General features: G+C 38.2%; 1 protein-coding gene and 1 pseudogene across 4 annotated transcripts in view; both read right to left on the reverse strand.

Moving 5' to 3' along the window:
• The window catches only part of KLHL4 (kelch like family member 4), a 237,697-nt gene that overhangs the window by 97,269 nt on the left and 113,505 nt on the right, over positions 1 to 26,923 (reverse strand). For 2 of the 3 annotated variants that reach the window (XM_084790426.1, XM_084790427.1), the window contains exon 3: positions 1,723 to 1,787. In XM_084790426.1, coding sequence (XP_084646552.1) covers positions 1,723 to 1,787 — 65 coding nt within the window. Of the gene's footprint in view, positions 1 to 1,722; positions 1,788 to 15,428; positions 15,446 to 26,923 lie in introns of those variants that run through there. The other variant, XM_084790428.1, reaches the window with a different exon arrangement.
• The window catches only part of LOC311601988 (thymidylate synthase-like), a 119,128-nt pseudogene continuing 97,454 nt past the window's right edge, over positions 5,250 to 26,923 (reverse strand). The window contains exons 2-3 of the transcript in view: positions 5,906 to 6,156; positions 5,250 to 5,685 (exon numbers count right to left, since the gene is read on the reverse strand). The product of the transcript in view is annotated as a thymidylate synthase-like (transcript). The remainder of the gene's footprint in view (positions 5,686 to 5,905; positions 6,157 to 26,923) is intronic.

Consider the following 26,923-nt stretch of genomic DNA (forward strand, 5'->3'; position numbering starts at 1 on the left):
TGATTTAAACCTGAATACTTATGGAGTCTCATGATACTAAGATATGCTCATGTCCTTCCTATACAGGTTCCCAGATTTGCGCTGCCAACAATGGAAGTCATGTGTTTCCAGAGGAAGGTCAACGTCTTTGGCATTTCCTGCCTGCTGGGATTTTACAGATACTCACTTTTGTTTTTGTTCTTTTAGGTTTAAACAGAAGTTTAAAACAAGATCAGTTTTGAAAATGCCACATCACCTCAGTTATGTGACAAAATGTATTTTTCTTTTTTTTAACTTTAAACTTATTTTTTATTTGTTCATTTTACATTCCAATTGTAGCCTCCTCCCTTGTCCCTTCCTGGTTTCACTCTCCCTGCCTCTTCCCTCTTTATTCCTCCCCTACTCTTCTGAAAAAGAGAACCCCCAGCACATCAAGTCACACCAGGACTGAGCTCATCCTCTTCCTCTGCAGCACTGCCAGGGGGTGTGATCAAAAAGCATGCAACAGAGTCCATGTCAGAGACAGCCTCTGGTCTCCATAGTAGAAGATCCACATGGAGACTGAGCTGCTAAACTGAAAAAAACCTCTGTAAGGCAAAAGACATCACCAACAGAACAAAATTACCTCCTACAGACTGAGAAAAGATCTTCAACAACCCTACATCTGACAGCAGTCTAATATCCAAAATATATAAATAACCCAAGAAACTAAGCACTAACAAACCAAATAATACCACTTAAAAATGTATTTTTTTGTTGAGGGAATATCAAATGGCTGAGAAGCACTTAAAGAAATATTCAATGTCCTTAGTCATCAGGGACATGCAAATCAAAATAACTCTGAGATCCCATCTTACACCCATCAGAATATCTAAGATCCAAAACTCAAGTGACAGCACATGCTGACAAGGATGTGGAGAAAGGGGAACACTCCTCCATTGCTAGTGGGAGTGCAAACTTCTCCAACCACTTTGGAAATCAATCTGGCACTTTCTCAGAAAATTGGGAATAGTTCTACCTCAGGACAAGTTGCATTTTAAGTGCTCTTAAATAATGACTTATTCGCAATTCTGATTACAAATATTTTCATCATAAATGCAGACACATTTAATTCTTATTGAGCTATCCATATTAAGCAAGGACTTTGGACAAAGAGGAGGTGATTCTCTATGAGATACTTATATTTTACATAATTCATGTGAGAAAGCTAAAAGAATACAGATCTAAAAAATTCTTTAGTGATTCACTAATTGTAAATGGTGCAGTAAGAATTCCATTTCAGGAAGTCAGGTTATTATTTTACAGTATTTGCTGTGTGTCCCTCTGTCTCAAAATGGCTATTATGATGATTCCTGATTGGCCATGAAGTAGTTATACCCCACATCACATTCCATCTCAAAAGAACAAATTGTGCCTCAGTCTTACACCCTGGCCACATATCTAAATACTGTCATGAAAAATAAGTTTCCAGTATACTCAAATTCACAATAACAAGGTGTTTTCCTTGACCCTGGAAATATATATGTGAAACAAAACATGCTTCAACACTTAAATTTTAAAAGAAGTTACATTAAGCTACCTAACTGAGATTGTGACAGGAGAGACTTAGATTAGCATCATTGAACAATGTGGAAGATTTAATTTCTCTCCTGAAATTAACTGAAAACATTTAAGCCACAGATAGAAACTGAGATGCAAACACGAAATAATGTCTGAATGGAGTTTCTCCAGATGTCCACATACCGGTAATTCTGCGGGTTCTCCTGCACTCCTCTTTTCAGTAATGCAGCTAGATTTCTCCCAGTAGCCTGAAAATGAGTAAAATAACGTTTACATTCCTTTATCTTTCTACAAATACCCTTTAGATACACACATATACACAAAAGATGGATGCTACAATGACTGAAAACACATTCCTTCTAAAAATGTGTTCATAGTTATTAAAAAATGATCTCTGAATTTCTGTGGTCATGTGAGTAGTTTCAAAGCCTTTGATCTTAATGAATATGAAGACTATGTAATCGCGTTTCATGCATAATATGAAAATGTAAGATTTTGCTTAATTCAACTCAAAATAAAATAACATACATGTCAAAATGAAAGACACTCAAATATATAAAAGCAAAATATAAAATTTCTGCAATCCTCACTTACACCTTATTAGGGGATATTTGATTCTATAATTCTTCATGAAATTAAAGATACATTTTTTAGGTAAGAAGCCATTATAATAAAAAATATTATTCATCTTGATCTGTATGACTCAACAGTCAGCACTAGACATTGAAAAATATAATTAACTCTTTTGAAACATGGCTATTCCTTTTTATTCATTTTAAAGTTATATTGAATTATATGCCTAAATTATTTTATTTTAATTTCTAAGTCTTAGCTTTATAGTAAAAGACAACTCTCTCAATCACTCCTCCTTCCTCCTTTACAAAGGGATGTGTGCATATATGCCTCTGTCTATGTGCACATATGCCTTGATTGCACATATGTGTGCATAGGTGTGTGTGTGTGTGTGTGTGTGTGTGTGTGTGTGTGTGTGTTTCTATAAATGTGTCTGAAAATTCTATTAGTTTTCCTCTTGGATATTAGTTTTAAGCATTTAAAAAATTAATTTCCCTAACATTCTGAATATTTATTGTCATAAAGAACAGCTTTAGATATAAATATAACTTTTAAAATACTTGGCAGTGGTATCTGCTACCTATGTTATTCAGGTATTGCTATACTGACAGGAAATAGACAATCTTCTTTAAGGTACCCTTTTCACTGAAAACAGCAAAGGCAAATATGGTAACATGTATAGTACAATGAACACATTGACAATATATGAGGTTCCCAGTACCTAGAGATCATGATTCTTTTCACTTTTATTCAAAAACTGTGTATAAACACAGATGTTTGATACAATATTCTTACTTACATGAATGGACACAAACTGTTTCTGTAACAGAAAATATTTGATGCACAGAGCTCTGCATCACAGTATGAGAAAAATTCCCTCAAGAAATGTACTTTGTATTCCATTAACTGTATTACAATAACTTCACATTGCACTATTTGATGTCTCTAAATGAATTATTAGTCTGTTTTATATCCACTTCCCTGACTGGCTGAAATTGATATATTAGACTTTTGGTAGTTTTATTCTATTCTCTTTTTACAAAACAGAGAGTAAAAAAAAACCATTGTTAAAATATATCATTATATGAACAACATGTCATTTCAAGATCTTCTAAGAAGGAAATTACAATAGATAAGAGAGTTCACTGATGAGTTTGTACACTACATTTTTGAGAACATTTGAAAAAATTGTGAGGTTCTGAGAACAGCATTTTTCAGATCTTCAGTTTTTCCATTTATAAAGGCAGATCAAATTACAATTACTATATATGTAAAATATTTTGTAATTCTAAATCTCAAAATATAGGATTCTACATTTAAGTTAATAAATATATAAAATATTATTACAGAATAAATACAAAGATATAAAATTTCCTAGACTAGAAAAAAGAACAAAGATAAATAGATGTTTTTCATCCGCTGTAGTTAACAACAAATTTAAAATTAACATAATTTTGTAGTAGAGTGGTATGCATTAATAATTTCAATGTATACATAGGCCTAATGTCTACTTAGAAATAAGCTGGTATCATCCCCCAAATTACTATTATGTATACCTCTGTACAAAGTAGCACTGTTATTTGAGAGATTAAGAAGAAGTCACAGGAATAATAATATGCTTGTAAAATCGATATATCTTTTTACAGTCCACCTGACTTACAAAACACTAAAATATAACTTATATTTTAAAAACTTATGTGTGGCTATTTAACAAGTTAAATCATGATCAGTTTTTTAACACTAATCACATTGTGGTATTCAAAAATAGCAGTTAATATGACAAAAGGAAATCATGAAATATGCAGGCAAATGGATGGAACTAGAAATGATCATCCTGAGAGAGGTAACACAGACCCAGAAGGGCACACATGGTATATATTCACTTATAAGTGGATATTAGCCATATAGCACAGTATAAACATACCACAATTCACAAACCCAAAGAAGTTAAGTAACAAGGAGGGTCTCTTTGAATCTCAGTTAGATGGGGAAATAGAATAGATAGCAGACATGGATTAAGAGAGGATTTGGGTAGGAAAGTGGGCGAAGGAATTGAGGAGGCATCAGATGTGGGAAAGTAGGGAAGGAAGGGGGAAGAGGGTTTGGAGCAAAAAGGGAAAAAGACGGTGGGTGCATCTCTGAGACAAACTAGAGCTTTTGCACTAGGTAGGCTCCATGGAGTATATAGGGATGACTCTACCTGAGCCTCATAGCAGTGTGAGACATGGAGACTCAGGAGGCCAGGCAGGACTTATAGTGGTGGGAACTGAACACCAATGCACCTACAAATCCTTCAACCCCAAATTTGCCCTGCCTACATGATGTGCAGAAATAAGGATAGAACAGAGATGAAGGAAATGTCCAACCAATGCTTAGTCTAGCCTGAGACCCACCCTATAGGAGAAAGCCAACCCTTGACACCATTTAATGATATTCTGCTAGGTTTACAGACAGGAGCCAAGTATAACTCTTCTAAGAGGCCCCACTCAGCAGCTGATTGAATCCAATGCTGAGATTCATAGACAAGCATTAGGGAGCTTGGGAGGTCTTGTGGAAGAGTGGAAAGGAAGGAAGGAAGGAAAGACTAAGAGGGGACAAAATGCCACAAGAAGACCAACAGAGTCAACTAATCTAGTTAGACCCATGGGGGCTTACAGAGATGGAAGCTAAGGAGCATATATTGACTGGACCAAGGCCCCTTACACATATGTCACCTATAGACAGTTTGTTCTTCATTTAGGTCCCTTAGTGAGGTGGGTGGGCGCTGTCTATGAGTTGGACTCTTTTGCCTGTTTTTTGATCACTTCCTGGTAAAAAGGCTCCCTTGCCTGTTCTCAATGGATGAAGATTATCTCAGTCCTGATGTGACTTGTGTTGGTGGTGGGGTTGGGAGGTTGGGACTGGGAGGAGAAGAAGAATGGGGATACAACTTGTAAAGTGAATATATAAATTGAAAAAATTAAGACAAAAGTCAGGGACTGAACAGATAGCTCACTAGTTAAGAAGACTGGCTACTCTTCCAAAGGACCGGGGTTCAATTCCCTGCACTCACATGGCAACTTTTTAATTATTGGACGTGGATTATACCTTTCAATCGGAAAGTCTTCAATTTTGAAAACCTCAGTTGTCTCAAGTTTTCAAAGGATTTTGACCTTTGGGAAAGGTCTCGGTTCTCGCTGAAGCTGAAATTACAGCAGCTCGATATGGTGCAGGTAAACATGTGCATCTCATAAAATATGAACGAAATCACCTGGCTGCAGGCCTGTGGTATGGGCAATCATGTAGGTGAGCAGAGCATAGCTGTCAATGTTGAAGTGCATGTCTAGAACCATATCTTCTGACTGCTGGTACAACTGGCATGACAGCTCCTATTCACCACATAGAGTTGACTGAGGGCACGGCAAGGAGGAAGTGCCATCAGAGGAAGATCTTTTGTATTCCAGCACACATGATCGTTCTTCTGTCATCAGGATTGGTTATAATGGTGTCAATTATTTTTGCAGCTGTTCTCCTCCTTGCCCGAGTAATCTGAATCCATATCTTTAGTAGTTTGCTTCCCCTGGATGGGGAGGTCTGGCGGCACTCAGAGGAAGAGTCTTGATACCCTATGAGCATATGCAGGGGCAGGAAGTCCCCCTAAGTCACAGTCATAGGGGAGGGGAATAAGGGGAAAGTGGGAGGGAGGAAGGAATGGGAGGATACAAGGGATGGGATAACAATTGAGATGTAATATGAATAAACTAATAAAGCATATTTTTAAAGAAAGCAAAATGCCTCCACTAGAAAATTTAACCAGGGCCCAGGTCCCCTTCCTGTCAGCCAGAGAATCCCAGACTATCCAAAAAGTCTTTAGACCCATTGGCATTCCAGATTCTCACTCCCTTGGAAGACAGTTCTATAACATTTGTAGATCCCTTGAATAACCATACCAATTCCTCTAATACACCCTTCCAGAACACTAGATGGTTGTGAGCAGAGGACATTCATGTCTCAGGCTGTATCATGCCTGTATACTGACAGAGTGCCAGTGCCTGTACAGTACTCCTTTTTTGAAAATTAAACAATTTTTATTTTTTACATATACATTTATATTATTATACATATACACAATAAACTATCTGTATCAAAAAGAACCATGGCACAATCAGGAATTATATAAGTGTTACATCTAGTTCTGGCTATGTATATTTGACAGCCTTGAAGAAAACATCTTTACTATCTTGGTGTCTAAAATTCTGAGTGTAAATCAATCTCCATCATATTTTGCCATTACTATCTTAAAACATCTAGCTAGACCTAAAAGCATTTTAACCCCTAAACAACTAAGCTTCATTGTAAAACTAAGTTAGCTGGTCTTCAACTCCATCAGAGACTTGAAAAGGAATAAACTTGATTAGCTGAGTGTGCTGGGAGTGCAGGTTAGTAGCTTTCCAACTAAGAAGATGATAGAGACAGTTTACTATCTGAATAGCCACCCAAAATTCTCTATAATGTTGGAGCATCATCTTCAGCCTTCTGGCCCAATATATGTGACAGACATATTTGTGAGGCAGGAACTATTGAAGACTTGCTTACCCTGTCTTGGCAGAATTTGTCCATCAAACCTGCCTGAATCCAAGCTTGCCCTCTTTTGGCAGAAATCTGTTTGTGGTAGAAATGAGGATATTTTTGCCCAGGGGCTTCTTTGCCACATTTTAAGCCATCTCCATAAGGAGGTTTTTGATGCTCATGATCCTATTTGAGGTAGGCTATGCGTTGGCAGGTGTTACCCTGTCTCATTGTCAGTGAATCTTTAAAAATAAACTGATATCTACAGAACATTTCTCACAAACACAAAAGATTATATGTTCTTTTCAGCATGTCATGGAACCATTTTAAAATTGACCACATACTTGGCAACAAAGCAAACCTCAACAGAGACAAGTAAATCAAAATAATCCCTTGCATCTTATCAGACCACCATGGATTAAAGCTGGAACTCAACAACCAACAAAACAACTGAAAGCCTAGAAACTCAATGACATCTGGGTAAGGGACAAAATAAAAAGAGAAATTTTAAAATTCCTAGAATTCAATGAAACAGAAGGTACAACATACTCAAATCTATGGGACACAATGAAAGCAGTGCTAAGAGGAAAGTTCATAATGCTAAGTGCTTTTATAAAGAAACTGGAGAGATCTCATACTAGCAACTTAACACCTGAAAGTTCTAAAACAAAAGAAAGCAGACACATCCAAGAAAAGTAGATGGTTGGAAATCATCAAACTCAGGGATGAAATAAATAAATTGAAAACAAAGAAAACAATTCAAAGAATCAATGAAACCACGAGCTGGTTTTTTGAGAAAATCGACAAGATTGACAAACCTTTAGCCAAACTAACTAAAAGACAGAGGGAAAATATTCAAATCAACAAAATCGGAAATGGAAAGGGAGACATAACAACAGACACTGAGGAAATCCAATGAATAAAGTAATAAAAGCATTTTAAACGTCATATTATGCAGGTCTATGAGGTTTTTAAAGACCTAATCTAACTATCCTACCTTATCTTTCTATAAAATCATATCTATCTGCCACACCTAAGATGTACATTCTTGTGATGAAAGTAGGCTAGTACTTGACATGACTATGATTTGATCAACTAACAATTAACTGGAAAATATCAATATTTCTAGATCTTGGAAGCAAATTTGATGTTTAAGGAGAATCTCAGATACACACAGGATTAGGAATTTAGCTCAGTGGTAGAGTATAGGCCTCTGGATTTAAACAATTCTTAGCACTGTAAACAAAAATTACATCTTCTGAAATATTCATATATACTATTTTATAGTTCTGTTAATATTTTATTAGTATAATATTTTATAACATTCATAATTATGTCTCTCATTTATGTTTAATTATTGTATAAGTGGTATTTTTATTTTCTGCCAATATGTATTCCTAGTAGTTCACAAACTTAAATGGTTAAAAATTTGTTATGCTTCTTTTAATAAATAAAGAACTCTCATAATTCTTCTTCTCTTATTGTTTCAATGCTGTTATATTTCCTAGCCACTACCATCCAGGGTATAGACTATTGGCATATTTAATGTAAATAAAATATGATAATATAATTTATTTGTATGGCAACGAGAGAAGAAGAATATATTTAGGTTCATGTGATTGTACTACCTGCTATCAAGCCAAATAAAAATTATTTCTATTCTTTATTCTCTTAATATGGTACACAGACAACTAAATTAATTCTGTTGGGAATAAATTCTAATGACACCTTCATTGCAAAAAATAAAGAAATAAAATCAGTATGAGAATTCTGCATTGAGACACATAGGTACTACATGATTGTTTATTTTCTAAATTCCTAAAAATGAGTAAGTATATCTGATACAGAAGTTCAAATGTTTTCTAAGCAAAAGTACTTGCTTAACAAGAGTTCTTAAAATAGTATGTGGATATTTCACCTTTGTTTGTGAGCTTCTCACATTGTGTAGTCAAAAACTGTGATGAAAATTTTCTTCACACTATTCTGTCGGCAAGTCAGATATGTTTACTTTTAATTCTATTCTCTAGCACTTCTTTTTGTCAAATGTAAAAAAAATAGCAATCTTTGTCACTTTTTTTCTGATGATATAGAGTATAAACCCTCAGGAAAAATGATTAATGCAGCTTATGCTCTAAACACATTTTACAGGCACCATTAAGGAGGGAATAAAACGCATTCTGATACTGCATAGTAACAATGCTTTGCCAACTTAATTCTCAGAAGCGGTGCAGAGCAACATCTGTATTTGTGATTCTGATTTATTTATAAATATTTTCATCTGAGTTTGAAGAAATGTTATGAAAAAGTAAATATGAAATCTATAAATCTATCCTTTAGTTAATGTGCATATTATTTGTATAGTGGTAAAGAATTTTTTTTTTATAATTTCTTGAGCAATATATAAAAATAATAAAACTGCATCACTTATCTACTGGATTTACATGAACAGATTTTAAAGAGTTTGCATATGTTTAACTAAATTATTGCATGTGATTGCAAATTCAGTTTATATAAACATTCTCATAAATTTTGGCGGCCGCTGAAGTTTGTAACTGGGAACCCTCTGGCAGAAGCAATTGGTGTGGTAACCTGTGTGAATTGCTGTGGGAAGGGGGACTCTGTGCAGGTTTTGGGCCCTGAGACCCTAACTGAGCTCGAAGCGCAGTTTGGGACCCACAACCCAAGCTCAACTTGATGGTAGGCTCATGCCCTGAGACCCAAACTGGACTTGGTGTGTAATTCAGCCACTGAGACCCTAGCTGAACTTGGCGGGCAGTTTGGGTCCAGAGACCGTAGCTGAACTTGGCACAAGGTTTGGGCCCAGAGTCCCTGGCTAAACTTGGTAAGCAGCTTGGGCTTAGAGACTATAGCTGAGCTTGACACACAGTCCGGGCCCTGAAACTCTAGCTGAACTCGGTGAGCTCAGCATGTGGTTAGGGCCCGTGACCCTGGTTGGACTCAGCACTAACTGGACTAAGTGCGTGGTTAAGGCCCAGACACCCATTTGGGTCCAGAGACACAAACTGGTCTCAGTGTGTGTGGTTTGGGCCCCGTAACACTAACCTGGACTCTGTAAGCAGTTGGGGTCCTGAAACGCTACCAGGAACCACAGACCAGCAGAGCATCAAAGCTCTGGGACTAAGGAAATCTCAGGGAGACAGAGAGTAGAGTGGCAGTTAGACCATTTGACTCTTTTTGCTTCTGGGTTAACTCCCTCAATTAGACCACCTACATCTGACATGCTTCAGTCCCTGGAGAGCTCCAGTGCCACAAGGGGACATTGAAGGCTATGGATACTTTGTCCTGACACAGCACATGTTCTGAGACCCATGACAATTATAGGACCCACAGTCCAGGGAAACAAGGGATAACTGGCTGTGAGAGACCCAAAGTAGAGGGCTGCCCTGCTGCCATCCAGACCAGTGAAGCATCAGAGCATCTGGCCTAGGAAAATCATAAGAAAATGGGTGAATCTATCCTCAGACTCCCTCCACCCAACTCTGGAAGCTAGCTGCAAAAAAAAAAAAAAAAAAAATAGAGACTGCAAGATGACTAAAGGACACGGTAAAATCAATCACAAAAAAAGAAAAAACAAAAACAAACAAACATAAAACAAAACAATATGGTGTCTCCAGATCCCAGCTATCTCAAAGAAAACAACTCAGAGAACTCAAACACAATGGAAATACAAGAAAATGACCTCAAATCCTTAGTAATGTGGATGATACTGAAGGAAAAAAATAAAATTCACAATCAAATGCAGGAAGACGTAGCCAAACAGGTGGAAGACATAAAAGAGGCCTATTGAGAGGCACTGGAAAAAATTTCAGGAAGATACAAACTACCAGATGAAGGAAATCAATAAGACTGTTTAAGCTGTGAAGGCCTATGAAAAGGCAATAGAAGAAACTCAGAAACATATAAACAATCCAGATGAAAGAAATAAAACAGTTCAAGAGGTGAAGATGAAAATAGAATCAATGATAAACACACAGAAGAAAAATGGGAATGTGAGAGCTCAGAGAGGAAGACAAGCAACACAGAGGTGAGTCTGTCTAACAGAATTCAAGAGATGGAGGAAAAAATATCAGGTCTAGAAGATAAAATCATAGATCTTGAAGCAACAATTTTAAAAATGCTAAATCTGGAAAAATCCTGACACAAAACATCCAAGAAATCAAGGATACCATGAAAAGAAGAAATCTGAGGATAATAGGCATTGAGGAAAGAGAAGATGCCAGACTCCAAGGCCCAGAAAATATTCTAAACAAAATCATAGAAGAAAACTTCCCCAATCTAAAGAAAGAGATGCCTATAAACATATAAGAGGCCTACAGAACATCAAATAGAATAGAACAGAAAGGAAAAACTTCCTGTCACATAATAATCAAAACACAAAATATACAGAACAAATAAAAATATTAAAAGCTGCAAGGGAAAAGGGCCAAGTGACATGTAACCACAAACTCATCAGAATTACACCCGACTTCTCAGCAGTGACCATAAAAGCCAGAAGGGCCTGCACAGATATCCTGCAAACCCTAAGAGACTACAGATGCCAAGCCAGACTACTTTACCCAGCAAAACTATCAATAACAAAACAAAATATTCCTTGACAAAAACAAATTCAAACAGTACCTACCCACAAATCCAGCTTTACAGAAGGTACTAGAAGGAAAACTCCACCCCAAAGGGACAAGCTGCAATCAAAACTACACAGGAAATAGATAACTACACCATCCCAAAAATATAACCACACAAACGCTCTACTGAAACCAATATCAAAATTAAGACTCTTAACTGTCACTGGTCATTAATATGTCTCAACATCAATGGTCTCAATTCTTCAATAAAATACACAGACTAACTGCATGGATGCATAAACAAGATCCAACATTCTTCTTCATTCAAGAAACACATATCACCCTTAAAGATAGACATTACTTCAGGGTAAAAGGCTGGAAAAAATATTCCAAGCAAATGGTCACAAGAAGCAAGCACGTGTAGCCATTTTAATATCAAACAAAATAGACTTTCAACAAAAATTAATCAAAAGGATGAGGAAGGACACTTTATACTCATCAAAGGTAAAGTCAACCAAGATGACATCACAATTCTGAACATCTATGCTCCTAATACAAGGGCGCCCACATTTGTAAAAGATCTGCTAATGAAGCTTAAACCACACATTGATCCCCACACAATAATAGTGGGAGACATCAACACCCCACTTTCACTGAAGGATAGGTCATTGAAACAGAACTAAGCTGAGAAATAACATCATTAACCAATGCCATAAATCAAATGGACATAACATATATCTACAGAACCTTTCACCAAAACAAAACGGAATATACATTCTTCTCTGCACCTCATGGAACATTCTCCAAAATTGATTATATAGTAGGTCACAAATCAAGCCTCAACAGATACAAGAGGACTGAAAAAGTACCATGTATCATATCAGATCACCAGAGTCTTAGGCTGCACTTCAAAAACAACAGAAATAGCAAAAAGCTTACACATACATGGAAACTAAACAACTCTCTACTTAATGACACCTGGGTCAGGGAAGAAATAAAGAAAGAAATTAAGGACTTCCTGAAACTCAATGAAAATGAAGAAACAACATACTCAAATTTATGGGATACATTGAAAGCAGTGCTAAGAGGAAAATTCTTGGAACTAAGTGCCCTTAAAAAGAAATTGGAAAATCCCACTTAAGCAACTTAACAACACAGCTGGAAGCCCTAAAAAAAAAGGAACAGAAACCCCGAAGAAGTGTAGACGTCTGGAAATAATCAAACTCAAGGCTGAAATTAATAAATTAGAAACAAAGAAAACAGTCCAAAGAATCAACAAATCCAAGAGCTGGTCTTTGAGTAAATCAACAAGATAGACAAACCTTTGGCAAACTAACTAAAAGGCAGAGAGACAGTATTCAAATCACAAAATCAGAAGTGAAAAGGGAGACATAACAACAGACACTGAAGAAATACAAAGAATCATAACAACTTACTTAGAAATCAAATATGCAACAAAATTAGAAAATCTAAGGGAAATGGGCGATTTTCTTGATCAATTTCACTTGCCAAAATTGAGTGAAAAACTGATAAACAAGCTAAATAGTCCCATTCCCCCTATAGAAATAAAAGCAATCATCGATTGTTTCTCAAAAAAAAAGAAAAGAAAAAAAAAAAAAAAAAAAGCCCAGGACCAGATGTTTTCAGTGAAGAATTCTACCAGACTTTCAAAGAAGTGCTAACACTGATACTTGTTAAGCTACTCCAAAAGATAGAAATGGATGGAACATTACCAGATTTATTCTAGGAGGCCATAGTCACATTAATACGTAAACCTCACATAGACATAATAAAGAAAGAGAATTTTAAGAGCACATTCTCTTATGAACACTGATGTAAAAATACTCAATAAAATACTCGCAAAACGAATACAAAAACACATCAAAGATATCATTCACCATGACCAGGTAGGCTTCATTCCAGGCATGTAGGGATGGTTTAATATATGGAAATTCATTAATGTAATTCAACATATAAACAAACTGAAAATAAAAAACCAAGAAGAGACTTGATACCCTATGAACATATACAGGGGGAGGTAATCCCCCTCAGGAACAGTCATAGGGGAGGGGAATAAGGGGAAAATGGGAGGGAGTGAAGAATGGGAGGATACAAGGGATGGGATAACCATTGAGATGTAACAAGAATAAATTAATAAAGGAGAAAAAAAACCACATGATTATCTCCTTAGATGAAGAGAAAGCACTTAATAAAATCCAATACCCATTCATGTTTAAAGTTTTGGAGAGATCAGGGATACAAGGCACATACCTCAAGATAATAAAGGCTATATACAGCAAGCCAATTGCCAAAATCAAATTAAATGGTGAGATACTCAAGGAAAGTACTCTAAAATTGGGAACAAGGCAAGGTTGCCCACTCTTCATATTTCTTCAATATAGTACTTGAAGTTCTAGCCATAGCAATAAGACAACAAAAGGAAGTCAAGGGTATCTAAATGGGAAAGGAAGAAGTCAAATTATCCCTATTTCCACCAGAGAACTACTACAACTGTTAAACACATTCAACAAATTGGCTGGATACAAAATTAACTGAAAAAAGTCAGTAGTCTTCCTATATACAAATGACAATCATACAGAAGAAGATATTAGGAAAACTACACCCTTCATGTTAGCCACAAGCATTACAAAATATTTAGGAGATTAAGTGAAGGACTTGTTTTAAAAAAAAATTTAGACTCTGAAGAAAGAGATTGAAGATGACATGGGAAGATGGAATGATCTTCCTTGCTCATGAATGGGGAGAATTAACATAGTAAAAAAGGCCATCTTACCAAAAGCAATTTACAGATTCAATGCAGTCCCTATCAAAATACCTACACATTTTTTTAAAGATAATGAAAGGTCAATTCTCAATTTCATATGGAAAAACAAAAAAACCAAGATTATCTAAAACAATCTTGTACAATAAAAGATCCTCTGGAGGAATCTCCATAAATGATCTCAAGATGTACTTTGAAGCAACAGTAATTTAAACAGCATGATACTGGCACAGTAATAGACTGGTTTATCAGTGGAACTGAATTAAAGACCCACATATGAATCCACACACATATGATCACTTGATTTTTGACAAAGAATCCAAATCCATTCAATGGAAAAAGGATAGCATCTTCAACTAATGGTGCTGGTCTAACTGGATGTCTACATATAAAAAAGGAATTGGACACATATTTGTCACGATGCACAACTCAAGTCGAAGTGGATCAAAGACCTCAACATAAAACCAGAGACATTAGACCAGTTTGAAGAAAAAGTGTGGAAGAGACTGGAACACATTAGGACAGGAGGCAACTTCCAGAACAGAACACCACCAGCCAAGGACTTAAGGTCAACAATGAATAAATGCGACCTCATGAGGCTGGGAAGCTTCTATAAAACAGGAGACACTGTCAACAGAACAAAGTAACAGCCTACAGACTGGGAAAAGATCTTCACCAACCCTACATCTGACAAAAATCTAATAGTCAAAATATATAAAGAACTCAAGAAATTAGACACCACCAAACCAAATAACCCAATTGAGAAATGGGGCTCAGAACTAAACAGAGAATTCTCAACAGAGGAATATCGAATGGCTGAGAAATACTTAAAGGAATGCTCAACCTCCTTAGTCATCAGGGAAATGCAAATCAAAACAACTTGAGATTCCATCTTACACCCATCAGAATGGCTAAGATAAAATATTCAAGTGACACCACATGTTGATGAGGATGTGGAGAGAGAGAGGAACATTCCTTCATTGCTGGTGGGAATGCGAACTAGTACAGCCACTTTGGAAATCTATATGGCACTATCTCAGAAAACCAGGAATAAGGCTTCCTCAAGACCCAGGTATTGCACTCCTTGGAATATACAGAGAAGATATCCCAGCAGACAACAAGAACATTTTCTCAACCATGTTCATACCAACCTTATTCATAATAGCCAGAAACTGGAAACAGCCTAAATGTCCCTCACTAGAAGAACTGTGGTACATTTACACTATAGAATACTATTCAGCTATTAAAAACAAGGAATTCCCGAAATTTGTGGATAAATGGATTGAGCTAGAAATGATCATAATGAGTGAGTTAACCCAGAAGCAGAAAGATTCAAATGGTATATACTCACTTATATCTGTACACTAGCCCAAGGGGCATGTCCCACGAAAGCCTTCACTTACCAGGAAACTGAGACAGAGGGGAGGACATTTTATTGGGACTCTAGATGAGAGAAGCATGGGAGAATGGCAAAGTAGGAGGATCCATAATAGCTTTTTTTCAATCAATATTATTCAGTCATTTTCTCCACTATGGATTTTTCCTTTATTGAATTTTGTTTATGGATGTGGTGCTGGTAAATTTTTCACTTGCCTGAGATTATAAAGAGATTCACCTTGACCAATCACGGAGCCATGCTACTCTACTTTAGTAAATAACAAAAACAAAAAACTGCAAGGCAAGTTTTTTTTCAAGATTCAATAGTAGATATTGGTAATGTCCAACAGTTGCCATGGCTCCCTACAAAATAGCATATTTAAAGTTCACCATTTAAAAGAAACACATCAAAAAGAGCATCATGCTTACAGAAATTTGTGATTATGATAATTTACTGGTTATAATTTTATTGTACAAGGCATACTATAACTTTAAACATAGAGGCCTAGAAAATAAGGACATTAGCAATAAATAGTTCAAGCATTCTAAAACAAGTCATTAAACAACATTACACAAGATAAGCCATAACCACCTAAAAGCATTGAAATTGAAGAGTTATTTTTTATTTCTAAAAATAAATTTTTAAACCTGAAAAACTTGTGAAAAGGGTCAGACAAAACATAATCCATAATTTCCTCAGATTATCTCTTAAGAATAGAAGCTAGGATACTGAATCTTTTGTTTAAAGTTTATGCTTTTAAAATAACAATTTTAAAATAAACAAAGCAAAGAAAATATCTGTCATTTAAATTTTCTATTTGCACCTGAACTGTCCTAAATTAACTATTTAGAACTATTTAAAAACAAAAAGAATGTGAACTTTGTGTATTATTTCTTTTATAGACTTGTCTTCAAGTCAACTTGACATATCTAGAGACATTTTAGAAGAGAAAAACTCAGTTGGGAAAATGGTCCCAAGAGATTTATCTGTCAGCAACCTTGTAGTGCATTTCTTTGACTCATAGCTGAAATGGGAGGCTCTAGCTCACTCTGGGCCACACAGCCACAGTCTGGTGGTCCTGGGTGCTAAGCTGCTAAGCAAGCCAGTAAGAAGCATTGCTCCATAGCCTTTGTAGACATTTCTACCTTCAGGATCTTGCCTTCAGTTTCTACCCTCACTTCCCTGGATCATGGAACACAAGCTGAAAGATGAAATAAGCTCTTTCCTTTCAAAGTTGATTTTGGTCATAGTATTTTATTGCACAAAGGGAAACCCTAACTAATTATCCTTTTATTTTCATTAAAGTGTTGTATTTCTTTTGACCTTGTCCATGCAAGGCAACTCTTCTATCACAAATCTATAGTGCTAGACTATTTTCAGCTTTAATTTGTGATAAGGAATTGCTCTGGTTAGATTTGATACAGACTTGATAGATCTGTAGCCAAGCAAATTTTGAATATGAACTCCTAATTCACCCTACTTAACTATATTATTCCATAATATATTTTGCTTTTTTATATTTTTTGCTTTTTTGTTTTATATTTGTTTTTGTAGAAAGAGGAGGAGAGAGAAAGAGAGAGATCAAGTTGAATGGGTATGGGAGAATATGGTTGGAATGAGGGGAAGGTGAATCATGAAAACATATTAAAAATATATCCTATGAACAAATTTTAAATAATAACAAACATGGACCATCAAAGGCAGGTAAACTTCTTTAAATATTGCTTTAATATTCAGGTAGGACTGTATTTTAAACATACTACTACCAATCACTAGCCCTGCAGTTAGAAAAGAAAGGAAATAGAAACAAATTGGAAAGATATGTGTCTACGCACAGATGATTAACTTTATATGTTGAAAACCCTGATGATCACACACATATATGCATGAACACAAGTGCAGCTAATAGAGAATCATGAGAAAAAAAATAATGCTGAGTAACACAAATCAAACCATCAAATCTGTGACTCTTCCAAATACTAACAATGAATACTTGAAGAGTAAATTCAAACAATAATTCATATCACAAAATTTTAGAGCATAATATTTAGGAATAAACAAAATGAAATAGGTAGAAAATCTTGGAAAGTGACAACTCCAAAATATTGAGAAAGTAATCAAATGAGATAAATATAAATGGAAAGATATTATTTGTTTATGAGTTAGAAGAATTAATATTGTTGGGAATCTACTCAGACCTAGATTATTCAGTACATGCCTTTATGCAAAGCCTTTTCAGTGGATTATGGAATCAAATTTTAAGTCAGTTTTGGATCCATAGAGAGACCAAAATAGTATATAACTATGCTATGCCAAATTATGTACTGATTAAAAGCAATCTTCATAACAATTTCAGTAATAATTCTTGTGAAAAGAGGAAATTCTCTTAAAATTTGCATGAAATCTCAAGAGACCCTGGGCAACAAATTTAACTTGAAAAAGAATATTAGGGGCCTTATATATCCCAATTTTTAATGTAGTTTTTCTCAGAGGACAAAGTTATTTCTCTATCCAATTATGATTAATAATTTGGAGATAATGAATCTAATAGAACTTGCATTACTAGGACACAGGAGTTAATATATTTCTCTACGACAATGTACAGATATGGCTTGCTAAATAAGGATGAGTTTTTGTTGTTATTTTTCTTAAGAAAAAGCCTTCTATAGGTAATTAAATGGATTCCTAGACATTCTGAATAGAGTACCAATGAATATGGTTCAACAGTGAATTAAAGAATAGGCTATCTTTCTGGTTCTGGGTTACTTCACTCAGAATGATTGTTCGTAGTTCCATCAATTTGCCTGCAAATTTCAAAATTTCCTTGTTTTTGATAGATGGACAGTATTCTATTGAGTAAATGTGCCATAGTTTCTTTATCCATTCTTCAGTTGAGGGACATCTAGGTTGTTTCCAGATTCTAGCTGTTAGAAATAAAGGTGCTATGAACATAGTTGAGCACATGTCCTTGTTTTATGGTAGAGCATCATTCAGGTATATGTCCATGAGTGGTATAGCTGGGTCTTCAGGTAGAACTATTCCAGATATTCTGATAAAGTACCAGATTGATATGGTGTGTACAAAGTGGGTGTACAGGTTTGCAGTCCCCCCAGCAATGGAGGAGTGTTCCTCTTTCTCCACATCTTAACCAGCACATGCTGCCACTTGAGTTTTTAATCTTAGCCATTCTGATAGATATAAAATGGAGTACCAGGGACATTTTGATTTGCATTTCCCTGATGAATAAGGATGTTCAGATATTTTTAAGTGTTTCTCAGCCATTCGCTACTCCTCTGTTAAGAATTCTCAGTTTAGCTCTGTACCCCACGTTTTATTTTTTTTTCATTTTTTCCTCCTTTATTAATTTATTCTTGTTACATCTCAATGGTTATCCCATCCCTTGTATCCTCCCATTCTTCCCTCCCTCCCAATTTCCCCTTATTCCCCTCCCCTATGACTGTTCCTTGTGGGAAGCCGCGCCCACATTCGCCATTACAAGATGGCGCTGACACCCTGTGTCCCATGCTGACAAACAACTAATCTGCGCATGTGCGAAGGGATTTTCCACTCGTTGTGCTCTGCCTCTCCCGTGGCGTCATCTCGCCCAATGAGCAACAGCCAATCAGGGACTGACACATCCTAAGCAGAGGACAGTTTCCTATATAAGGGATGGGTTTCTGCTGTTTGGTCTCTCTGTCTCCGTTTTTCGTGTTGTAAGCTTATGCTCTTCCTCTCAAGAGACAGTAAAGCTTTACTGCAGAAGGATCCTGTTTGTGTGTGCAGCGTCGTTCTTGCTGACGAGACGGTAACGCTAGCCACATATGGTGCTGAAACCCGGGAAGACTACACCATCGTCAGCACCTTCAGAGAGCCCCTGACTACAGGGAGGATTCAGAACTGCAGGGTTGGTAAGTTCGGAGAGGTATGCATATTTCTGAAATTCTTGGGCTGATTCTAGCTGTAATATTTGCTGCCGTAATTGTTAAGAAGGCAGTAGATGAAGGACAGGTCACCCTAGAAGTTCAGGATAGCATGTCAGAAACTGAACGTAGTGAGAGGCTGGGTGCGGGCGGGAAGAAGAATGCCCGTAAAAAGAAAAAAGCTCAGGACCCTCCTGTAAAAGGAGTGCAACCCCCCTCAGGACCTAGTTTACCGCCGAGAAAAATATCGCAAAGGTTTTATCCTTTAAAGGATCTTGAGGCATTGAATATTGATGGCTCTACGAGCTTTAATACCTCTGACAATGAGACTCCTGATTCGGAGGAAGAAGCCGAATTAGAGGAAGAGGCAGTCAGGTATGAGGAAGAGAGATACCACCCAGACGAACGAGAGGGTAATAAAAAACCCTCCCTCAATTCATCTCGCAGGGTGGCACCCACTGCTCCTCCACCCTACGAACTGCCGTCTGGATTTTCCTTCTGGCCGGAAAAGATTCGTAAAAAATTACATAATTTTTTTTTCTGTGTTTGAAACAGAGAACGGGGGTCGAGTCCATGCTCCAGTGGAGTTCAATCTAATAAAGGACTTGGCTGAATCTGTTCACAAATATGGGGTTAATGCAAATTTCACCCTGGTAATGTTAGAAAGAATTGGCGCTAGTGCCCTAACTCCTTCTGATTGGCAGATGGTGGCCAAGGCCGCACTTCCAGATATGGGCCAATATATGGAATGGAGAGCCCTGTGGTTCGAGGCCGCTCAAACACAGGCTCGGGCCAATGCCCTTGCACTTACCCCTGAGCAGAGGGATTGGACCTTTGATTTGCTAACAGGTCAAGGTCAATTTACTGCAAATCAGGTAAATTACCATTGGGGAGCTTATGCTCGGATTTCACAAACTACAATTAGACAAGTTTTTCAGTCCGCGGTAGAGTGGGGGAGGGTTCTCAGGTTGTTGAGACAAGTTTTTCAGTCCGCGGTAAAGCGGGCGACGGTCAGAGACCCTTTAAAAGTGGGAAACTCTTCGTCATGTCTGATCAGGGCGGCTCAGAAAGGGCTGCTGAAAACTAAAGACTTGAGAGACTCATGCTAAAAATGGAGTCGCTCGCGCAGAAACAGCACGAGGAGGGTAGGAGGAGGAAGAAGGCGGAAGAGGCCACGCCCGAACGAGATAATCCACCATCTTGGCGTGCCTCGGAACTGGCACCGCTGCCTTATGCGGACACTTCACCTTTATCAGCACCACAGGGGAACTATCATTCTCTGTGCCCAGAGGTTTGGAAGCAGGCTCGTGCCACCTTCCCAGTGTTTGAGGATGCCAACACCAATGGCCATGATTAATGGAGGAGCATTTGGTAATGCTACTCTCAGCTGGAATACATCTGATCTTTTTAAAACTTCTAACAGGTGGTTCAGCTCGGATGCAAATGGAAATGTCAGGGTTATGCATTACATCTGTGCCATATAACAATTTTACATGTGCTGCTAATTTGTCTAAGAGTCTTTCAGCTTATCTCCAGGGGAACTGGTCCGCAGAGTTTGAAGAGATCTGTGCACCGCCATTGTTACACTCGTGGATGTATCTGCAGCTGATGGCCTTGCCTCTTGGATTCAACAAGCTATGTATCATCTTAAGGAGTGGGCAGGTATCGGGGCTTTAGCTATGGCCCTTCTGATTATCAGCTTCCTCTGCCTTGTGTTTCTTCGGCGCTTGGTCATATCCCGAAACAGAGACCGTGCCCTAATTGCACAAGCCTTCTATGCTATTGAGGCTGGACAGTCCCCTCAGGCTTGGCTGGCGGCCTTTAAGTCCTGATCCTCGTCACGTTCGGGGTGCAAGGCAAAGCACTGCACAGGAGGTACATTGTTTGCAGTTAATGGCTTCCTGGAGAGCACGTCTGATTGCATGTGGGCTGACACCCAAAATCCCACCTCCAGAAAAAGGTGTCGGTCGGGTCCAGAGCTAGGCTGGGGCCGAGCCCCTAGCTGAGTTCTGTTGTACATCAGTGGCCAAACTTCAGGGCGGGTTCCGCACATGATCAAGGTGAATAACATGGGTTATGGGCGGTCATACATCAGTGCCCTCTGGAGATCAGACCTCTACTCTCACCCGTTTCGTCCTGTTCTTACAAAATAAAACAGGGGGGACTGTGGAGAGCTGTGATGTGCCATGCCTTAACAAGGCGCAGGCTTCCGCCTTCCGCCATCCCGACGGCGAGCGCTCTCTAAGATAAACAAGTCCTTATGTGGCAAAAGGCTGTGCAAGGGTAACTGGTGATCTGATGACGAGCAGTCCTGCTCTGACGCTGACCTATGAGGAGGTGACACCTGGCATGAGCTGATTGGCCCTTGAGTTGTACTTAAGCTTGGCCTTTCCCTTCTTCGGGGCCATTCCCACTGAGCTAAATCCTGAGTAAAGATCTGGAGAAGTCTGGTTGTTGGCGTCTTATTTCCGCTGGACGGTCCGACGCCGACAAGTGGTTTTAACTGGCCCAACTGGGCTGTGAACAAAAATTCCCTGGATTATGTGTTACCTCGGTTCAATATAAAAATTTCACTAAAGCAGCTAATCTGTCAAAGAGTCTCTCTCAGTTTATTTTACAGAATTGGACAGCGGAGTTTGAACAGACCTTAAGAGAATTGCGGACTGCTATCATTCAAGTCAATTCCACACGGCTGGATCTGTCACTTGCTGAGGGATTCTTGTCGTGGATATCCTCAGCCTTCTCCTTCTTTAAAGAATGGGTTGGGGTTGGATTGTTTGGAGCTGTAATCTGCTGTGGATTAGTGTTGACCCTATGGTTGGTCTGTAAACTCAGGGCTCAAACAAAAAGAGACAAGGTGGTTATCACCCAAGCACTTGCTACTTTAGAGTCTGGGACCTCCCCTGATATATGGTTAACCATGCTTAAGCAATAAGTCGCTGGCTGCTCAGCTCTTGCACCTTCAGAGTCTCATCTCATTGCACGAGGTAGAGTGAGTAAGCTTCAGCAGCCCTGGAGAGTTGCATAGCGAAGCATTGCAGTAGAATGGCTCTGCGGCATATATGAGCTAATTCTAGGGAGGCATGTCATCTTGCATGAAGGTTGCGTGCCCCAGTGTCCTTCCCCCAGAAAAAACGGCACAGGGCCAGGCTATGACCTCTCCGGGTGAAGAGCTTAGGGGAGAGTTGTGTATGCAGGCCTGATATTTTGTTTGGGGATTTGACCTCTGTCTCCACTCTCCCTATTGGGTGTCTTATTGCTTCTTAATAAAAAGAAATGGGGGAGATGTGGGAAGCCGCGCCCACATTCGCCATTACAAGATGGCGCTGACACCCTGTGTCCCATGCTGACAAACTACTAATCTGCGCATGTGCGAAGGGATTTTCCACTCGTTGTGCTCTGCCTCTCCCGTGGCGTCATCTCGCCCAATGAGCAACAGCCAATCAGGGACTGACACATCCTAAGCGGAGGACAGTTTCCTATATAAGGGATGGGTTTCTGCTGTTTGGTCTCTCTGTCTCCGTTTTTCGTGTTGTAAGCTTATGCTCTTCCTCTCAAGAGACAGTAAAGCTTTACTGCAGAAGGATCCTGTTTGTGTGTGCAGCGTCGTTCTTGCTGATGAGACGGTAACGCTAGCCACAGTTCCTGAGGGGGATTACCTCCCCCTCTATATGATCATAGGGTATCAAGTCTCTTCTTGGTAACCTGCTGTCCTTCCTCTGAGTGCCACCAGGTCTCCCCCTCCAGGGGACATGGTCAAAGGTGAGGCTCCAGAGTATGTGAGAAAGTAATATCCCACTCTCCACTCTACTGTGGAGAGTGTTCTGTCCATTTGCTAGATCTGGGTAGTGGCTTAAGGTTTACCGCTTGTATTGTCCTTGGCTGGTGCCTTAGTTTGAGCGGGACCCCTGGGCCCAAATCTGCCTATCATAATATTCTACTTGTAGGCTTCTAGGACCCTCTGGGTCCTTCTACTTTGCCTTTCTCCCATGATTCTCTCATCTAGAGTCCCACTAGAATGTCCTCTCCTCTGTCGCAGTTTCCTGGTAAGTGAAGGCTTTTGTGGGACATGCCCATTGGGCTAATATGCAGATATAAGTGAGTATATACCATTTGAGTCTTTCTGCTTCTGGGTTAACTCACTCATTATGATCATTTCTAGCTCTATCCATTTATCCACAAATTTCGGGAATTCCTTGTTTTTAATAGCTGAATAGTATTCCATAGTGTATATATACCACAGTTTCTTTATCCATTCCTCTACTGAGGGACACTTAGGCTGTTTCCATGTTCTGGCTATTATGAATAAGGCTGCTATGAACATGGTTGAGCAAATTTTCTTGCTGTGTGCTGGAGCATCTTATGGGTATATTCCAAGGAGTGGAATAGCTGGGTCTTGAGGAAGCCCTATTCCCATTTTTCTGAGATAGCACCAGATAGATTTCCAAAGTGGTTGTACTAGTTTGCAATCCCACCAGCAATGAAGGAGTGTTCCTCTCTCCCCACATCCTCGCCAGCATGTGGTGTCGCTTGAATTTTTGATCTTAGCCATCCTGATGGGTGTAAGATGGAATCTCAGCGTTGTTTTGATTTGCATTTCCCTGATGATTAAGGAGGTTGAGCATTTCTTTAAGTGTTTTAATTGGGTTATTTGGTTTGTTCATATTTAATTTCCTGAGTTCTTTATATATTTTAGATATTAGCCTTTTGTTTGATGTAGGGTTGGTGAGTATTGTTTCCCAGACTGTAGGCTGTCATTTTGTAGTGTTGACAATGTCTTTTGCCTTACAGAAGCTTTTTGTCTCATGGGGTCCCATTTATTAATTGCTGACCTTAGAGCCTGAGCTGTTGGTATTATGTTCAAGAAGTTGTCTCTTTGCCAATGAGTTTGAGGTTCTTCCACATGTTTTCTTCCAACAAATTTAGTGTGTCTGGTTTTATGCTGAGGTCTTTAATCACTTGAACTTTAGTTTTTGTGCATGGCGATAAATATAGATCTATTTGCAGTTTTCTACATGTAGACATCCAGTTAGAACAGTACCATTTGTTAAAGATGCTATTTTTTCCATTGTATTGGGTTGCCTTTTTTTTTTTTAAATCAAATGCCAATAGGTATGTGCATTTATTTCTGGGTCTTTGATTCAATTCCATTGATCCACCAGACTATTTCTATGTCAATACCATGCTGAGTTTTATTGCAGTTGCTCTATAGTATAGCTTGAGATCCAGGATGGAGATACCTCAAGAAGATCTTTTATTGTACATGCATGGTATATACTCACATATAAGTGGATATTAGACAAACATAGATGTCCTCTGAAAAAATCCACCCAACAAGGGATGGGGACAGATACTAGGACTTGCAGCCAGACTATAGGTGAGGTGTTTCAAGTTGTATGGAAGAGATGGTGAATGGAAGGATAGGGGGAGTTTTCAGGAACTCCACAAGTAGACTATCAAGGCTGACATTGTGTGAACCAAGTGGGGCCTGCAGGGACTGATACACCAGCCAAGGACACTGCAAACAGAGGACCTGGACCTCTTGTTCTGGTGTAGTCAATGGACAGCTCATTCTCCACCTGGGGAATGGGCAGTGGGGGACAGCCTTTGAGAAGATCTCTGATGCCCTGGATTTGCTTACTCTCACTTGACAGAGCGGTTCTGTCAGAACATGGAGGAAGGGGATGCAGGCTGTCTTCACGAGATATGCTGGGCTCTGGTCAGACAGTAGGGGAAGAGGACCCCACCTGTCAGAGGTCTAGGGGAGAGTAATAAATCAGAGGGTGGGGAGAGTGGGAAAAGGAATACAAGAATGAGGGTATTACAAGCCAGATATAATGTGAAGAAATAATAATAATAATAATAATAATAATAATAATAATAATAATAATAATAATAATGGAATGTTGAGTCCTTTTTTAAAAAGTAGAAAATTTGGATTTCCTATTGGGTTAGGAACACAAAATTGTACAAATACTATAGAAAACAATAGAATAGTTCCTGAAAATAAAAATATTAATATTTTTATATGGATCAGAAATTCTGGTGTATATACCAACAATTGCTATCAAGGAGTTGATTAATGATATTTGTATCCTTATAATCATAGAAGCATTAGTCACAATAGAGAAAAATAAATATAAATATAATCCAACTGTCCACATACATAAAATATTTTGTTACTTGGATTTAGAAAAGAAGAAAATTCTGGCATATGATACAACATATGCACTTTTAATATATGATGTTAAGTGAAATTATACATGAAGAGAACATAAATTGAGAAAATGCCTTCTTTCAGATTGTATGTAGGTAAATTTTTAGGTTTAATGACTGATGTGAGTGTGCTAATCCAATTAGAAAGGGTACCACCCTTGGAGTTAAAGTTCCTGAGTTATATAAGAATGAGGACTGAGCAAGTTATGAGGAGCCAGCCAGGAAGCAGTGTTCTTCCATGGCTTCTGCTTCCATTCATGCCTCATAGTTCCTGCCTTGAGTTTCCAGCCTGACATGTCTCAGTGATGGTGGACTGTCACCTAAGAATTATAAGCAGAAATAAACCCTTTCTCCTCATATTACATTTGACTATTGTGGGATTTCCCCCCCTCCAGCAATAGAAACCTTAATTAAGATACCAGAGTACTCATATTTACAAAGACAAAACATTTGAAGGGTGATTGCAAGTGCTATAGAAGAGGATGTGATTTGAGGAGTTCAGTGAATATAGTTACAGTTTTGTACAATAAAGGAGATTTTAGTAAATGGCTGCTGGTGTGACTTTATACCAGAATTACTGAATATGTACATAAAATGGTTATGATTGTAATTTTTGTTATTAGTATTTTGCCACAAATAACGGTATAAGAGCTCAAGAATCTCAAAAGCATCTGTATTACAGGATATGGATTTGGATTATTTTCTTTTCTATTAAAAACTTTCATTTCAAATCCATAGTCTTTCCTTTTTATTGAAAATAGATTATTTTCATAAAATTTATTCCGATTACAGTTCCTGTACCACCATCCCCATCCTTCTCAATTCTTCACTCAGCCAAATCCAAACTTTTCTTTCCCTTTTTAATTAAAATATAAGAAGTTATCAATAAATATAATAAATAAATAGATAAGGAGACGATGGATAGATAGATAGATAGATAGATAGATAGATAGATAGATAGATAGATAGAAAGACAAATCAAACTAGAAAAAACGGATAGGAAAAACAACAAACAGAAGTAGTCCTTACTCCCCATATTATGGAACCCACAAGGATACTGTTTTGCCTATCTACTATGCCTGAGCTGATGGTCTAGGTCCAAACCACGCACAGTCCTTGGTTGGTACATCAGTCTCTACAGAATCCCATACTCCACCCAGTTTTTTGGCACCATTGGTCTCTTTATGGAGCTCCTGATCCCTTCAGGTCCCTCTATTCTCCAACTCTTCCATAAGACTCCCTGTCTCTTCCCTGGCATCTGATTGTGTATCTCAGCATCTGCTTGGATCTCTTGCTGGGTGGAATCTTTCAGAGGACCTCTATGGCAAGCTCCTTTCCTGTTCCTTTTCTTCAACTGCTTCCAGTGTCTAGTCTATTTGTACTT

Source organism: Acomys minous (genome assembly GCF_964271855.1).
Source record: "Acomys minous genome assembly, chromosome: 7".
Lineage (NCBI taxonomy): Eukaryota > Metazoa > Chordata > Mammalia > Rodentia > Muridae > Acomys > Acomys minous.